At 45.3% G+C, this 18491-nt stretch overlaps 1 protein-coding gene across 4 annotated transcripts in view; it reads right to left on the bottom strand.

Moving 5' to 3' along the window:
• ST6GALNAC1 (ST6 N-acetylgalactosaminide alpha-2,6-sialyltransferase 1) overlaps positions 1-18491 on the bottom strand; it is a 45194-nt gene that overhangs the window by 14376 nt on the left and 12327 nt on the right. For all 4 annotated transcript variants that reach the window (XM_053288873.1, XM_053288875.1, XM_053288874.1 and 1 more), the window contains exons 2-4: positions 5130-5952; positions 3266-3434; positions 989-1160 (exon numbers count right to left, since the gene is read on the bottom strand). In XM_053288873.1, coding sequence (XP_053144848.1) covers positions 989-1160; positions 3266-3434; positions 5130-5952 — 1164 coding nt within the window. The remainder of the gene's footprint in view (positions 1-988; positions 1161-3265; positions 3435-5129; positions 5953-18491) is intronic.

The following is an 18491-nucleotide window of genomic DNA, read 5'->3' as shown; positions in this document are numbered from 1 at the left end:
TAAGCAACTCCTTTCCGCTAATGTCTATAACTGCAACTTTTCAAAATACAGGAAGGAGATGTGAATGAGGAGTATCCTCTCTAATAAAACGCTTGGTGTCCGTCCGTGGACGGACACCAAGCGTGTGTCCGTGCCTCCCTGCCCTGTTCTGCGCCTGCGCGAAGCGCAGGCACAGAACAGGGCAAGGGAGACACAACCACCGGCACCCGGTGGCCATCTTGGGCGGCCAGAAGCGGCCGCCCCGAAAAAACGAAGCCTGCAGGCGGCGGTGGACAGCGAGTGGAGGAGGCGGCGGGGGAAAGCCAGGCAAGCAGAGGAGGCGGCGGCGGGCCTGGCCGGAGCCGCCGACTCACCCGGAGAAGGCGGCGAGCCCGGCAGGGGAAGGCCAGGGAAGACGGTGGCGGCGGCCCGGCGAGGCGAGGCGAGTGGCCGCCCCGAAGAAGCGAAGCCTGCAGGAGACGGTGGACGGCGAGCGGAAGAGGCGGCGGGGGAAGGCCAGGCGAGTGGAGAAGGCGGCGGCGGGCCCAGCCAGAGCCGCGGACTCACCCGGAGAAGGCGGCGGGCCCAGCAGTGGAAGGCCAGGGAAAACGGCGGCGGGGGCCCGGCGGGGCCGGCTGGGAGAGGGCGGGGGCAGGGGCTACGGGGAAGGCAGAGACGGCAGCGGGAGGCAGCAAAACTCTCCCCTACTAGTGCCCGTTATTACAACGGGCTAGAAAACACTAGTGTTTTAGAATGAGGCATCCCTGCATATAAAGCACAGGTGGTCAGGGCATGATGGAAGTCAGAGACACAGCTATAATTGAACATCTAGAATTCCCTCTTACAGGGAACACTGTTAGGGACTCTTTTTGAATCCTGCTCTCATGAAAAAGAAGGGAGGGAAGGAGAAGGCAGGAGGGGCCCATCTACACGTTTTGTCTCAGGGCCCACTCCAACCTTACTACGTCCCTGATGGAAGTGTAACAAAGAAAGGATAAATTATTCTTACCGGAACACATAATCATGGGAGTCAATCTCCTGGCCCATTCTGGAGTTGTTCAATATACCTCCATTTCCTACCACTGCACAGCTGATACACCTGGAAGTTTGGCTGCTGTTGTGTGCCAGGAGAATCTGATGATAGGGTTTAGGAGGAAGCATAGTTATGACTTCTTTTACCACTGAAAAGAAACACACATCATTATTCAGTATGAAGAGGTAGCAGGTAACACTAAAGCACATCACTTTGGATTAGGAAGGGATTAGTTTTAAGGCATGGGAGGGGACTGAAGCAAGAGTCCATCGAGTGTGCTATTATTACACACCCATTCCCCACTTCTCTGAGCAGTGGGAAGTCCCAGGCATGAAGTACTACTCCGGTTCTCTGGTGAGGAGATTATATCTTTGAGGAGATTGTATCTTTGTAATATTTGGTTTATTTACAAATATACAAGTTGAGCATTCGACAGAGTAGAAACAGCAGAACACTCCTACAAGTCAACAACAGGTGAAATTAGTTCTCAGACAGAAAACCCTGTGTCCCAAGGTGCTTCAGGTTCAACGACCAGGTTCTCCATTAAGAACATAAGAACAGCCCTGCTGGATCAGGCCCAAGGAGGCCCATCTAGTCCAGCATCCTGTTTCATACAGTGGCCCACCAGATGCCGCTGGAAGCCTACAGGCAGGAGTTGAGGGCATGCCCTCTCTCCTGCTGTTGCTTCCCTGCAACTGGTACTCAGAGGCATCCTGCCTTTGATGCTGGAGGTGGCCTGTAGCCCTCCGACTAGTAGCCGATGATAGACCTCTCCTCCATGAAGTTATCCAAACCCCTCTAAAAGTCATCCAGGTTGTTGGCTGTCACCACATCTCGTGGAAGAGAATTCCACAAGTTGATTATGCATTGTGTGAAAAAGTACTTCCATTTGTTGGTCCTAGATTTCCTGGCAGTCAATTTCATGGGATGACCCCTGGTTCTAGTGTTATGGGAGAGGGAGAAGAATTTCTCTCTATCCACTTTCTCCACACCATGCATGATTTTATAGACCTCTATCATATCTCCCTGTAGTCGTCTTTTTTCTAAACTAAAAATCCCCAGGTGTTGTAGCCTTGCCTCATAAGAAAGGTGCTCTAGGCCCCTGATCATCTTGGCTGCCATCTTCTGCGCCTTTTCCAGTTCTACAATGTCCTTTTTTAGATGTGGTGACCAGAATTGTATGCAGTACTCCAGGTGTGGCCACACCATAATTTTGTATAAGGGCATTATAATATTAGCTGTTTCATTTTCAATCCCCTTCCTAATGACCCCTAACATGGAATTGGCCTTTTTCACAGATGACACACATTGAGTCGACACTTTCAACGAGCTGTCCACCATGACCCCAAGATCCCTCTCCTGTTCAGTCACCAACAGCTCAGATCCCATCAGCATATACTTGAAGTTGGGGTTCTTCGTCCCAATGTGCATCACTTCACACTTGCCAACATTCTAGCCCCTTCAATCAAAACTCAGTCTGTGACTGTCTCACATCTAGTCTGGAACTCCTGTTTCATTTTTCTCTGACCAAACACACTCCTGACTAGGAGGAGAAGGGGAAACAGGAAGGGTCACTTTACATTCTCACATCAACCCCTCCCACCTCTCATCCTGCAAGACTTTGGATCTTGGGGTCATGGTGGACAGCTCGTTGAAAGTGTCGACTCAATGTGTGTCATCTGTGAAAAAGGTCAATTCCATGTTAGGGGTCATTAGGAAGGGGATTGAAAATGAAACAGCTAATATTATAATGCCCTTATACAAAATTATGGTGTGGCCACACCTGGAGTACTGCATACAATTCTGGCCACCACATCTAAAAAAGGACATTGTAGAACTGGAAAAGGCGCAGAAGATGGCAACCAAGATGATCAGGGGCCTAGAGCACCTTTCTTATGAGGCAAGGCTACAACACCTGGGGATTTTTAGTTTAGAAAAAAGACGACTACAGGGAGATATGCCTTCCCCTCAGGGTACTGCAAAAGCATTAACGGCCACATTCTGGAACATCCACTGGCCTCCTGGAATATCAGCCAGCGAACTGCCTGATAAAGAGTTGGTCAGCTAGCATTCATCATAACCTCAACTCCATGATGTGATCTGGTCTAAAAGATAGAACATGAAGGTTCATTAGTACTTTATTTGTCATTCTCTGCAATATATACTTATTGAGTTTTTGTTCTTTGGAATTCACAGTTACAAAGAATCCTTGCTCTTAGCCCCTTTTGCATTCACCTTAGTAGAGTTACTCACATGAGTAATTTAGCTCCATGAAACCAAAAGGTGGGGCAAAATGCTCCAACCGCTTCCATTCGCTGTCACTGAAGTGACTCCTGTCCATGAAAAGTGTAATGTTAGGCAGGAAAATATCCTTGAACCAATCCGATTTGACAGCCTTGACCCTCAGGGAATTGGGACAGTTCTTGAAATACAAAAAGAGAGAGGGGTGGGTGGGGTGAAGTTAGAAGGCGGCTAATAGGGAAAGTAAATCTATATAACAGATAGCAGCTCCCAGTGATGGAGACTACCTGACAGTGGACTGTTAACTGATGGGAATGAGATTGCTCTCTAGATGTCTATCTGGTGCTCTATCAGATATCTCAGCAGCTACTTTTGTGGATCTGGGTTCTTCTGCTTTTTTGCTTTGATTCTGTGAATTATCTTCTTGCGATGACTCTTGGTTAAAAACAAACAGAACAGTTTTGAACTGTAAACTACTGGCTCAGAATGTCAAATCTTCTACATTTTAAACACGTTTAATGAGAAATCTGCTCCTTGGTAATGTGTGACTTGTTTTCTGTTTCTTTTTGCTAAAAACCCTCCAGTTCTGCCATCAGAAAGCCCCAAAATCTGTAATTTAAGAAAATGAGGCAACTTGGGTAAGTTGCAGAAAGTTACAAATGGTTTTCCTGACGCTTTCATCGTTTAACTGAAATTGGGGGTCTGATTTATTTATTTGCTGAACTTGATTGCTTTGTTGTATTTGATTTATGTATTTGCTGTCATATCATATAGTAATTCAGTGGGAAAGGACCTTGGAGGTCTTCTAGTCCAAACCCCTGTTCAGTTCAGGAATCTGCGACAGCATTCCTGACAGAGGGCAGTCCAGAGTCATCTTGCAAAGTTAGGAAATTCCTCCCAGTGTCTAGCTGTGATTGGCTCCCTTGTAGTTTCAACCCATTGGTTCAGTTGTTATCCTCAGGAGCAACAGAAGACAAGTTTGTTCCTTCTTCTTTGTGACAGTGCTTCAGATATTTGAAGATGGCCATCGATTCTCTCCTTAGTCTGCCTGTCTGCAGACTAAACTCCAGCTCCTATACCATTCCTCATTGGACTTGGTTTCGAGATCTTTCTCTATCTTTGTTGTCCACCTCTGACCTGTTCTGGTTTATCAGTGTGCTTCCTAAAATGCAGTGTTCAGAACTGGTCAAAGAATTCCAAATAAGGTCTGACCAGAGCAGGACAGAGTAGAACTATTACTTCTTGTGATCTGAACACTATGCCTCTTTTATTGTAGCCCAAGGTTGCATTAGCCGCGTTTTTAGCAGCTGCCCCCATCATTCAGTCTGGTGATACAACCTGGACAAGCTTCTTACACATCTAACTTACGACTTATTTATTTTTGAAATGTTAAATAGCAGCCAGATTTGGACCCTCAGTTATCAGATCCATGGTGTAGAGATGTGCATGAACTGGATCACTGGTCCTTATCCAGACTGCCAAACCGGCTTGGAGGTCCGGCAGCCCGGCGGGGGGTGGGGTTCCTTTAAGGAGTAGGGAGGGTGCTCTTACCCACCTGCCACATTTCCCCCATCGGCACTGTGCACAAAATGGCACGGGGCGGCAGCATACCCTCTTGCCAGCCCAGTCAGCGTCAAACTGGTTGTGGCCAGTGTGCGTGTGCGATGTGCCAAGAATGTAGTGCCAAGCAATATTTTAAAAGATGGGAAATGAACAGGTGACACTCACTCAGTTCTACAGTTTATTTGGATATATCAGGCTGTAGACATTGCAACCGAAGTGATCCAGATCAGGTCTGTAGTTATTCTACAAAAGATAAAGAGATGAGGTATTTGGGGGAGGGAATTCATGGCAAGGTCATGCTGTATCTACTTACTGACTGTGGGACTGAACTGTCCAGAAGATACTGGTCCTCAAATTCCCAATGAGGCTCAGATTTGAAGTCAGATGCTTTTAGCCTTTTCTTTGGAGTTGCTTCAGGAATGGGATGTGTGACTCCTTGCACTCCAGATGCAGACACACTGGGACCCACAGCAGTGGGAAGTGATTTGATTTTGGTTGAGACTTTCAGAGCATGAGGAGTAGGAGCCATCCAGTGCTCGTCAGTGGTGTCTGTTTCCCCTATTCTTTTTCTCTCACTGAATGGTGATGTGACATGTTTACTGTCAAGATTTTCTTGACTGAGTGCTGTTGTTGCCTCCCCTTTCTCAGCCTTCTTTTGATGAGATGCTGCTGGTGTCACATAGTCAGTCTCAGGCTGCTTCTTTCCTTTGTATTCTGGAACCATATCTTTATTTTGATCAGATATTACTGATACACTCTTAACTTCTTTTCTTTTCTTGGCAGTTAGTGTTGCAGCAAAGTTGAGACTGGCGGTTGGTGTCATAATTCTGTCTTTAGCTGAAATCTCACTCTGTGTGTGCCATAATTTCTCCTTGGCTTCTTTTTTATTGGCTGTAAATATCATAAGGTTACTCCTGATTTGCTCATCAATGGATGCTGATGGACTCCTGTCCTCATCATGCTTTTCTTGGGCAGACAGGTGGTTTGCTGCATCTTGCTCTCGTAAGGAGCTACTGGACGCCAATATCACCTTTGGAAGCTTTGGCGTCTCCCAATGGACAGTCACAGCTTCTAGGTCAGTCTGTTGGATATCCACTTGTGACTCTTTGCTGACATGATGAAAATAAGCAAATTGCCTAGAAGTAGTACCAAAAAAGACAGTTATATTCAATGCACTTTCACACAGGATAGCCCATTTCTATTAGAGGGTTTATTGGATGGCTTTTTACACTCAATAAAATCCGATAACCATGAGACTTGATTTATGCTACCTATTGTGAACATAAAGGACTCAGTGACAATGTATCAGATATGAAAGGGAACACCAGAGGCGTATTCAGGTGGGGCAGCCAGGGCACGTGCCCTGGGCGCCACTTGAGGGGGGCGCAAATTCCATGCCCCACCACGCCCCCACCCACCACCAAAAAAATCCCCCCCCCAAATTTCCTAACAGAAACCAGGGGGCGCCGCTGCTGCCAGGCGGGCATGCTGCTTACCGCTGCCGCCATGGCTGGAAGGAATCTCCAGCTCCAGGTGCCCTAAATCACAACTCCCCCCACTCACGCGGGCGCAGCAGTGGGTGGCAGGAGAGGTGGGTGCTGGGTGGGCGCTTCCATTGGCTGGCAGAGAGCACGTGCCCCACACTGATTGGGCCGCTGGTGCTGCCACACCGGTTCAATCTCTGTGCGCATGCCTGCGACCACATGGGTGGGTTGGGAGAGGAATTGCTGTTTGGCGTGCTGTTGTTCTCCTCCTCTAGTCTGTACTGCTGGCTGCTGTTCGTTTGTTCCCGTTTTTGCCCACGACCACACTGCCTACATTCATACATACACTCTAGTCAAGTAAGTGGATCTGCCTTAAGTTCTGGATCTTCCTCCTCCATCCCGCCCCCCCCCCCCATCAATGTATGTATATAAAGAGTCCTCCTCGAGTTGGAGGGTCAGTGGTGGGGTGTCTGGTAGGGAACTCTCGGGCCAACCATGTGCAACTAAGGCAGGGTTTGAGGGGCTCTTCGTTATTCTGGGCATTTCGCCAGGGAAGACTGGCTGGTGCATAGGAGGAGAAGGCAGCAGGAAGCAAGCCCTCCCTGCCTTGGCTCTGCGTGTGTTGCGTGTGAGAGTGAGAGAAAGAGTGAGGCGGCGGCGGCAGCAGCCTCTTCTCCTGCTCCCTCCCTGTGTGGGGTGTGTGTGTGTGTGTGTGTGTGTGTGTGAGAGAGAGAGAGAGAGAGAGAGAGTGCGCCCTTCCCTGCTGCTGCCTAAGCCTCCCTTGCTGCATAACCGCTGGCTTCTGGATCCATTGCTCTCCTCCCTCCCCTCAATGTTCGTTTTGTGGGGGGCATATCCTCACGTTGGGAGAGCAAGCAAGCAGGGTGGGAACATTGCTTCTCTTTTCTAGCCTCTCCATTTCTGCCTTAGCCTGGTGGCGGCACCTCCTCTGTCTCGGACTGCTTTCCCTTTCACACATTCAGCCGTTTGCCTCTCCAAGAAGCCAAAGAGTCAAACTTCCACGCTCTCTCTCTCTTTGGCTTCTGGATCCATTGTTCTCCTCCCTCCCCTCAATGTTCATTTTTGGGGGGGCATATCCTCACGTTGGGAGAGCAAGCAAGCAGGGTGGGAACATGGCTTCTCTTCTAGCCTCTCCATTTCTGCCTTAGCGTGGTGGCACCTCCTCCTCTGCCCTCTCCGACTGCTTTCCCCTTCACATATTCAGTTGCCCCTCCAAGAAGCCAAAGAGTCAAACTTCCACGCTTGTTTGTTTGCTTGCTTGCTTTCTCTCTCTCTCATCTGCTCCCCACCTGCCCGTTTCAAATCACCTGCTCCCCACCTGCCCCCCATTTCAGTTTCAGAAATCTAACATGGGACACACACAAACCATGTACTTTGCCCCTTCTGTGCCCCCTCACTAAGTTTTCTTCTAGTGCTGCCTCTGGATCTCCCTCCCCCACCCCCGCCCCATTTGCCTCGGGAAGAAAGGAAGGAGCTTGCATTGGCACAAAAATTGCGACTGGGCTGGCACCAGTGGAATCCTTTCTCCTCCCTCCTGAGTCCTAATAGTGGAAGCCTCTTATAATGGAGTGCCTAAGTTTAACATCCAGATCGGGGTGAGCAAGTTGAAGCTTTCCAGCTGCTATTGGACTATTGGCGACGCAACTCCCAAAATCCCCAATCACAATGCAGCTGGGGATGATGGAAGGTGTTATAGTCCTCAGGGTGGAATCCAAGGGCAGAAGGGAAGCTCTGCAGAGAGAAGATCACAATTTCCCTCATATTTTTTCAAGCTTGCATTCACAGGCATATTTATATTATCATTTAGTATTCTAAATAGTTATATGTGGTGTTCAATGTAATGCTCAGAACACCTTAATTTCAAGTATATATGAACAATTAGTCTCTTCCTGAATTTCAACTTTTAAAAAATAAACCATTTTGAATTCTCAGAATATATTAACATTAGGTAAGCACAGCTACACTTTCTGCTGTGTCTGTGCTTTGGACTTAAAGGAGATGAGTGGAATTTAGAAGAAAGTTGCTGTGTGTGTGTGTGTGTGTGTGTGTGTGTGTGTGTGCGCGCGCGCGTGTGCGCACAGCACTTTGTTTCCCGAGAAGTGTCATAGTTGTGATTGGAATTATTCTTGGACTATGAAGCTCTCTCAACAATTTTATATACATCAGTCACACCAGGCAAAGTCACTGGATTTAAACAAGTCCTGACCAACAGAAGTTACTTTAAAAATTGGAATTGTAGGTAGCCATCTGACTGTGATGGTCCACCTAGAACAGAATCAAAAGCCATAAGCTACTAAAATCAACCAAAACAAAACATCTTAAACAAGCTTTTGATCAACATGAGTCTGCTTAACTCATCTTATAGCTCAAACTGTTATAAACTGCAGACTCTTAGAGTTATGCTATGCCCACCAACCCTCCCTCCCTTCTTTGCTTTGCTTAACAGTCAGTTTTTAAAAAATAAGAATTCTGGAAAATTTAAAAGTTATAGAAATAAAATAATTAATAATAACAATAACAATGCACATTTAAGTCTCAATTATTTCAACAGAAGGGCTAAGCATGTGCTTATATATTTATCATATTAAGATGGCATTTAACAGTCTGGTTGGATGCCTACCAGTCTGATTAAGCTGTTAATCCTAACTTTGACTGTATCATCCCTGTGGCCTGTAAAGCTCACTGACTTAGTTTCCTAGTTTTCTGCCAATAACCCTTCTGGATGTAGTCTGTCCTGAAAACTGCTTAGAGCTCTCTGCTCCCTTGTCTCCAGTAGTACCTGCTGCTGGATCTGCCCTCAAGGTTCCCCGTGGCCTCAATTAATTAGTCTCAAACTATCATATGCGTCAGTGAAAGCAAGGAAAGTGCAGTTATAATTTTTAAGGTAATCTTTTTAATTGTTAAAAGATTAACGAGCTTGACTTTTATTTTTGAGCTGATATTATGGTAAACTTATCTGAAAGATGGGTGTCAGATGCTTGGACAGGGGCGCAATTTCAGTGCTTGCCCTAGGCGCTATTTTCCCTAGATACGCCACTGGGGAACACACTGTTCTATATTGTGATTTATATGTCACTTTTAGCACATTTGTGGCAAGGTGATTTATGACATTTCTCAATCATAAGTACTAAGTGAAAAAAATCACAAACAAAACAAGACCGGTGAGTTAACCCTGGATAGATGGGCGTATTATCATGAAATCATGGGCTAGATAAGATAAGAGTTGTCAGACTGAAAACGCACATGCCTATCACACCATCAAAGTAGCACAGCTTGTATAAGGCATCAAGAAAGAACATGGAATTGAAGGTGTAATTGGCTGGGGCAAAGGAGTTACTATGCTGTAGTAATAGTATCACTCCCCACCACTGCAATATCTTGAAACAACTGGAGGATCTAGTGCCGTATTCTTCATTATAAGGCTGCCAGTGGCTGCTCCCATCAACCTGAAGTGCAGCCCCCTAACTAACTGTTTACTGGGCCTGTGCAAAGCTCAGCCAAAGCTGAGCATTCTGCAGGGTCCCCCTGGCACCATGTGGAGACACTCATCCCCACCCTGCGCTCCTGTATTTGGCCCAGCAGCTGGGGGAGCTCCTTTTAGGGCAGCGGAGGCTTCTTGAGCCCCTGCACCATATTGGGAGGCACACACAGGGGCTATTCACATGTGTAGGCAAAACTACACTAAGGAAGCCCAGCCTGGTTTTGTTGGTGTGTGTGGACTGCCGGGAGCCCATGTGGCACCCGGCAGCGGCAAACCCAATTAAGGAACCTGCTGCTTAGCCCGGGTTTTAGGCATGAGGGCGCCCTTAAACCAGGCTTAGTGCTTGCGTGTTGGTGCCGCACAACTCTGCACTGCACCTACATGCAAGTAGCCTCACAGCCAGTACCAGGAGGATCCCTAGAAGATGCATCCCAGCCTCTGACCCTCCACGCTGCTGTCAGTAGCTGGCAATCATCCGGGCAGGTGATCTGCCCTCCCAGGAAGGAGCCCTCGACTGTCTGCCAGGGAGGTAAGCATTTAAAGGCTTCCTCCCCTGCCGAGCAGAGCCCTTCCTCACTGACTGTGAGAAAGGGCTCACGGAGTGCTGTGAAGTATAGCCCTTCCCAGCACTTTCCCCCATAGAGCACTTAAGAGAGGGCTCTTAAAGGCTCCTCCAAGCACTGAGAACCACACAGTGCTGCGCAGAGATCAACACAGGGGGAAATGGTTCTCACATTGAAGGTTTCCCCCCTCAAGTGGCCCCCCACTTGAAAAGTGGTGAAGATCGCTGATCTAGTGCATCAACAGCACCTTCTTTGTCCCTTCTCCAGTGCTCTATAATTTTCAGCCTACGTCTTTACTACTGTTTAGAATAATTCATGGTCAGAATTGTTTAATGTCTTAGCACAAGTTTACAGAATAGTCTCCAACCAGAAAATAATTCATAATTACTAATTTAAAACAACAAAACCAAGAGAAACACCACCCTCTGGTATTTGAATTGATTTGTTTTAAAAGATCCCCAACAAAAGAATGCCTGTGTGTTTCAACCCTTCTCCAGTGGCTTTGAAAAACAGCCAGAACACATAATGCAAACATTTGTCAATCCCCAGAACACAGCAAAAATATAGCAGGTGCTTAGTTAATGGGCTGATGTGCTGCTGGTCTCTCATCTTAACCCCTGCTAACTTGGCAAAGAGGCACCTTTTAACGTGGTGATTCTCTTTATTTAGCAGTGGGAGAGCAACTGACCCTATCCACCCCCAGCACAGTACCTCCAGTGACTGTTGCTGGTGTCTATCTTGTTTCTTTTTAGATTATGAGCCCTTTGGGGACAGGGATCCATCTTATTTATTTATTATTTCTCTATATAAACCACCCTGAGCCATTTTTGGAAGGGCGGTATAGAAATTGAATACATCATCATCATCATCTTGGGAAAATGGCATTTCTCAGGGATAATGGGCTGAAACAATCTCTCTCTGAACCCAAAGCCTATGGACATCATGGAAAATAATCTCCATGGTTTTCTTGTAGGTGTGCCTGCTTCCATGACATCATAATTCAGCACTATAGGACAGAAAAAGCCATGCAAGACAGTTTTGGCTTTTGCTGGAAAAAGAAATTACTCCACAGCAAAGGCTTACAGAACTTAGAATGCTACATCAGACATTACCATTCTATATGTGAAGAGAGGGTGAAGTGAGAATTATTTGAGAGTGGTTGCTGGACCCACAGCTTCATGTCCTCTATTAATTTGTTCCTCTGTGTTCAAGAATTGCCTGGTTTTTTTAGTCTTTCCTCACTATTTTATTGATTGATTGATTGATTGATTTAATACATACATACATACATACACCGCCCTTCCAAAAATGGCTCAGGATATTCTGTATGTCCTGATCAGTTTGATTGCCCTTTTCATTTCTCAGTCCTTTAAGCAGATCTGCATGTTACAGCCCTGTGTGGAGGAAGCTAAAGAACCACATATGTAAAGGTGAAGGCACTACTTTTCAGCACTATACTTTCCATATCTTGTGGAAGATTTCCATACATATGTCAGCAGCTAGCTCCATACGGTAAGCAGCAATACCGATTATGAGCGTTTCCTTTCTGAAGAAACCACTGCAATTATATCTGAAGAGACCATCAGTATGGGGGTGCTAACATGTGGTCCTTGAATAATCCCTTCTGAGAAGTGACGTAAATACTCTTCCACACAAGAGAATGGTGCTCTGATTTAAGCAGCAATCACCCCACAAATCAAATGTTTGGGGGGCAATCTCCCTTCCAGTCACTGCTAGGCCACAAATCCCGACAGGATAAGCAGGGAAGCAGAGCTTAACCAGAACAGTTGTGGTAGCCCTAAGCCAGGCCTGCACAACTTTGGACCCCTCAGCTGTTTGGGGACTATAACTCCCATACATCCCCAGCCATAGTGGCCAATAGCCAGGGACAGGGGCATAGCTAGGGGAAAGGGGGCTTGTATCCATGAACTTGGGCCCCTTTCCCCTAGCTACACCCCTGTTCCCAGCCCCTTTAGCTCTCCGTCAAGGGGTCTGAGTAGACCAGGTAATATTGGAAGCCGCTGGGTCACTCAGGCACCTTCCCTTTTAGGATCCTGAGTAGGATCCATCATTATTAATTATTAATTATTATTGTTATTATTATTGTTTACACAGTCAGACAGGTGTTATTGACTAGTTTGTTTTATCCAGACATCGAGTCCTTCCCAAGGACCTGGGATGCCAGAATTTTATTGTCAATGTTGTTGCTGTTGTTACAGATATTGTCGCAGAATATAGGCTGTAACCAGTAAAGCTGATTTTTGTAATTGGCTGGTGGTGATTTCTGTGGCCCCTATGGTGTTGAGGTGCTCTTCAAGGTCTTTTGGAACTGCACCCAGGGCGCCAATGACCACTGGGATTATTTTGGTCTTTTTCTGCCACAGCCTTTCAATTTCAATTTGTAGATCTTTGTATTTGGTGATTTTTTTCTATTTCTTTTTCTTCTATTCTGCTATCCCCTGGTATTGCTATGTCGATTATTTTGACTTGTTTTTCTTTCTTCACGACTACAGTGATATCTGGTGTATTGTGTGGCAGATGTTTGTCTGTTTGTAGTCGGAAGTCCCATAATATTTTTGCATCTTCGTTTTCTACAACTTTTTCAATTTTATGGCCCCACCAATCTTTGGCTACAGGTAGCTTGTATTTTTTTGCAGATGTTCCAGTGTATCATCCCTGCTACCTTGTCATGCCTTTGTTTGTAGACAGTCTGTGCGATCTTTTTACAACAGCTGATTAGGTGGTCCACGGTTTCATCTGCTTCTTTACAAATCCATGCAACACTTAGATTTGTTTTTCTTCTCTTGCAATTTTCTAAAATCATTTTGTCAATCAGCAGCTGGTCTTTTGTGCCTCTATTATGATTATGATTATGATTATGATGATGATGATGATGATGATGATTATTATTATTATTTTACATTTGAGGGTCTTAGAAGGAAAGTTGTCCTATTTGAGTAGCTTCGCTACTTCTGAAATTACCTGGGCCACATAGGCACCTAGAAGGAGAGCTAAAAGAGAAAAGAGGGGGAAAATGCTTTAAAATCAATCCTCAGCTGACATGGCAGCTGGCGGAATTCCCCCTCTGGATGTCTGGAGTGAAGAGAAAGCCTGCCTCCAGTGCCTACCCCCACAGCTACAAGTAAAAGAGGGGGAGGAGGCAAGGGTAGCAGGAAGGGTTGACAAGAGGATGTCATAGTGCCACAATGATAGGACCCAACATGGCCCCCCTCAACAGTGCTACTGTTGCTTCTTGTCAGACTCCCAACATTTTTGGCTGTGCACTGCACAGACCTAGAACACACCATTCATTTATACACATGCATCACATTCTGCATGATCTTCCATTGCTTCCAAATAAACCCTAAAGCTCAATTTGCTTTCTTAAAAATTGCCTACAGTACAAGCTTTCACTTCACACCTAACCCTTCCTCTAGGTTTAACTCAGGCAAGCTTCAGTGAATCTGCAGCCCCATGTAAACATATCCAGCACCAGATGGCTGCAAACTCCACCTGTAGTGTCTTTAACAGCATAAAACAATTTTAAATAATTGTAGATGTGCAAATGCAAACAGAATTGTTTGCACTACAGAACTTAAGAGACACACAATCAAAAGAATGATATCAACTGTTCTGAACATTGGGTAATTATTGAACCTTTAAACTGCACACAAATGCAGGTCTGAAAGATGGAGAACCTGAAGAAAGATTGGAGCTGCTGAAACGACACATGAGCTGCTGAAACGATTGTATTTTATTTTATTACAATATCGGATATTCAGCACTTTTGGTCCAAAACCGAAACACAGTATAAACACCAGTAAAGCATCTATTTACAAAATTCAGCAGCATCCAGAGGAAACTACCGTAAGTGTAACACTACCAGCTAGTTCAGCAACAAATACTCATTATCCTATAGTTGTTTCCACTGTTTATTGAAAGGAGAATATTGATAAACATCTCTCAAAAGGATCTTCCAAAGTCATGGTGCCGCAACTGAAAAGGCCCTGCCTCTCATGCCCACACACTTCACTTCTGAAGACAAGGGAAACATGGAGCAAGGCCTCAGGTGTTGACTTGAACATATGTGTAAGCATATGTGGAATGAAATATCCTGGCTCCAGATAATTTAGGACTTTAATGGATAACACCAACCTCTTGATATGGTCCCAGAAACTAGCTGGTAACCAGCACAGACGGTATGATTTTAGAGTTATATGCTTCATGCATCACACCCCTATTGGGAATCTGGTTATGGAACTGTGGACCAACTGCAGTTTCCAAACATTCTTCAAGAGCAGCCCCATGTATAGTGCTTTACAGTAGTCCAACCTAGATGTTACCATGGCATGAATATCTACAGCCATTACTGCCTTCCATAGGAGGAATGCAACTGATACACCAACATAAGCTGGTCAAAGGTGATCCTGACCACTGCTGCCATCAGTCAAGCATTCTGGAACATCACCAGATCCAGAAGTACCTCCACACTGCAAATCTGATCTTTAAAGGAAAGTGCACCCTCATCCAGAATAGACTGGAGTCACCTCCCAGATCAGATGATCCTCCAACAAAAGTACTTCCATCTTCTCAGGATTAACTCTCAATTCATTCTCCCACATCCAGACCATTACTCAGGAAGAAGATTGCAGTTCCCACTGCCTCCCTAGGGTCTGATGAAAGAGATAATGTAGAGTATCATCAGTGTACTGATGGCACATGAACCCAGTTTTTGAGATGACTTCCCCCAACAGTTGTGTATAAAATAGTGTGAGAGACATGAAGGCTCCTTGTAGCACCCTGAAGACCCCTGGCCTTGGCATGCAGCAGCAGTTTCCCAGCACTACCTTCTGAGATCTCTAGTCTAGGAATGAATGGAGCCACTTCAGTACAGCACCCCTTAGTCCCATCCAGAGAAGTGTCCCAGAAGTATGTGAGAGTAGATCTGAAACCCAATGAGAGGTCCAGGAGAATTAAGAGGCCCACATTCCTCTTGTCCATCTCCCAATGCAGGCTATCTATGGGGGCAATCAAGGCAATTTCAGTCTCGAAACTAGGCCAAAGGATGAAATTAAATGGATAGATTAATAGGCTTCCTACAGAAAAACTTCAGGCTGGCCCAGCCACCACATACTCAAGCATATTCCAGATAGGGAATATTTGAGACCAGTAATTATTCTGCAGGGGTTTTTCAGTGGCTCCTTAAACTGATGTTACAACACCTTCTCTCTGTTGGGAATTCTCTCTGGTAGGAGAAACCCTTTTTCATTATAGCAGAGTGCACAGAGGCACAACACAGTGGAATTTAGTTAGGCATGTGTGTATGCTGAGAGTAAAGTAACTTGGAGCCAGTTCATAGTTTCAAATCAATATATATGGCATTTATTAGAGAACTCCATTCTAGATAGGAAAGTGAGGAGTTAGGATCTCTAATCTAGCTAGATAGCGGGATGCAGATGGATTCTGCATCTTTGCACACATGGTGCAGGGGAGAAGAGCTTGCATGTTGCAAGGTAGAAGGAACAGGAAGAGAAAGGTAAGAGGAAGTGCAAAGGCAGGAAGGAAGGAGGTGTCCCTGAGAGTCGCAATCTACATTCCAAAGGGATGGTGTCAGAGCAGTAGAGAAGGGATGACCAATGTCTTGACCCTCTAGCCCTCTGACTCACTAGTCTGTCCTCCACTGTCTTTGAGACAAGAGACAGCGCAAATTCCTTCACTTCCAACACTCTCAAGGAGGCATTAATTATTGTCACCCTCTAACCAGCCAGTTCTTCTCCAGTGGAACTCACTAGCCAGGAGGAGCAAAGGTTAAATAAAGCTCACCCTGAATCTTCTCCATACCCTGAGGTTGTACTAACTGGTAGATGACAAGGAGACACAGACCTATCCAACATTGCATTGTACTGTTGTCTTTTTAATTTGTTACTGTAAGCTACCTTGGAGGGGATATACATTTATTTTAATAAACACACAAACATGCATGTACACACACACATGCACACACAGTGAGGGACCCTGGCTGGCGTGAGGAAAATTACTCAAAGTAGCCTCACTGAATTTAGGAGATCTTGTTAGGCATTGCTTAACTTGTCCCTTTAATCTCAATGGAACTACTTTGATTTTAATTTTGTGTAATAGCCACTACATCTCCAGAGTTCAAGAAATTCTCTCTATGCACTTTGCAGACTGGGTCACAGCAGGCTACAGGGGATTCCTCTAATTCACCCAGAGGTCCAAGCTGGACCATCACTCAGAAGAACTGCACTGGGAAACTGCACCGATGTAATGAGGGCAGAAAACTAAGCCTTCATTGCTGCCATCACTGTCACAGAGTAGGCCTTAAAAATTGACCTCTACAACCATTCATTGCCCTTAGCTCTTCAGAAAACCAAGGAACCAACTGGGCTCTACTTAGTTGGAGAGGGCACCTAGGAGCAATTGTTTGTCAGAGTTTTTAATTATTTAGCAAAGCACCAAGAGGAAGCTGCCAACTCCAGTTACAGAATAGTGCAGAGTTTAGCTGTTGCAGTTACCTTAAGAATACGCATGAAGATTGTTGTGCAATCTAAACTAAATAGGTTTATTGGTTCTGTACATTTGAGATAGGAAAGACCTATCCTAACTATAAATGACATAATGAATAGGAAGGGAGAGAGAGACGCTTCCATCTGCTCTCTAAGAGGAATGGAAGAGGACTGACTCAGAACAGGAAGTACCTGAGGAGTCAAGGCAGGGGTTGTTGCAGGAAAATCCTCTGGAACCTTGCCCTCCTGTTTGATTCAGTTCCTTGCTTTCATCCTTCCATCAGATTTGACAGAGAATGGGGCATCTTACTGGACCAAAGAGGATAAGGCAAGCTTCTCACAATTGAACTTGTTGCCTGACAGAACTGAGTCAAATACAACGAGGGTGTGAGCTCAAGATTTTTTATTCATAATTCATGAAGATACCATACAGGTTAAAAAATATCTGACAGGCACTGCTCCCTGAGGGCACGCAGTGGCTAGCTTATATAGATTCAAAGAAGCAAGCAAATCAGTAAATCCTACAATACATGTCTTTGTGAATAAACAGATGTATTCATGTGGTGCCAACTAGCCTTGGCTACATGAGCTACCGTTTGGCCTAACCACCCTCCCTACTCCTTATTGGTATCTTCTGGTCCCAGCTATGTTTCTTTCTCTGTTGAGTGGAGAATTTGTCTCAGGACCTTGGCTACATACAATATCTCTTTTCTACCTCTTGGCCGAGGGGCCTCACATTCTTAAACAATCTTGTTCAGTCCTTCTGGCCCGACATTCGGTTAGGAGCCTGAACCAAACTTTTATACACTTATTTGTAGGCCTGGGTTAAACATTTCTATATCAGGGTCATAGAATAGAGGCAAGCAGGGACAGGTAAGGAGACCCTCACTAATTAATTCTACTCCCAATGCTCCTAGTGATCATTGGGATAGTCGGTGCAAGTGGTCGATGCACTGGAACTCCATCTCTAACAGTTTCAGCCCTCACAGTTGCCTCCTGATTCCTGAGGATACCTAGGAAACTGACTGACTCACCAGCCACAAAAGGAGGAAACTCCCGTAGAGTCCTCAAAACAACAACCACCCTCCCCAGATACAGACATCTGAACAGGTTGCCCACCCCTACAGAGTACTGAGACTATTGCAAACCAAACCTTAGCAGGCAATGATCTATCTATCACAAAGCAGCTACATACAGAGATCCCACACCCACAAATCATCTATTTGTCATCCAGTGGAAAAGACCAAATCAAACATCAGCCAGGTGTACTGTATATGGCCAGAGACCATCTGAGACAGCTAGGTCCATGATTGTCACAGAGGCTGTGAATTCCTGAACCATCCCAGAAAAGGGTGTTTTTTAGCATAGATATTTATTTATTTATCATATGTTCATACCGCCTGATATATACATCTCTAGGCGGTGCACAAAATTTAACACAATATTTTTTAAAAGCACAGATTAAAATACATGAAAAAATTTAAACAGTAGCATAAAGCAATTATTAAAACAAATTATTAAAATTAATTCGAATTAAAAGCCTGTGAGAACAGGTGAATCTTGACGATCTTCCTGAAAACAAACAGAGAAGAAGATGCTCTT

Source organism: Hemicordylus capensis, chromosome 2, assembly GCF_027244095.1.
Source record: "Hemicordylus capensis ecotype Gifberg chromosome 2, rHemCap1.1.pri, whole genome shotgun sequence".
In the NCBI taxonomy this organism is placed as follows: domain Eukaryota; kingdom Metazoa; phylum Chordata; class Lepidosauria; order Squamata; family Cordylidae; genus Hemicordylus; species Hemicordylus capensis.
Note: the sequence above shows the minus strand (reverse complement) of the source record. Positions and strands in the feature narration are given on the sequence as shown.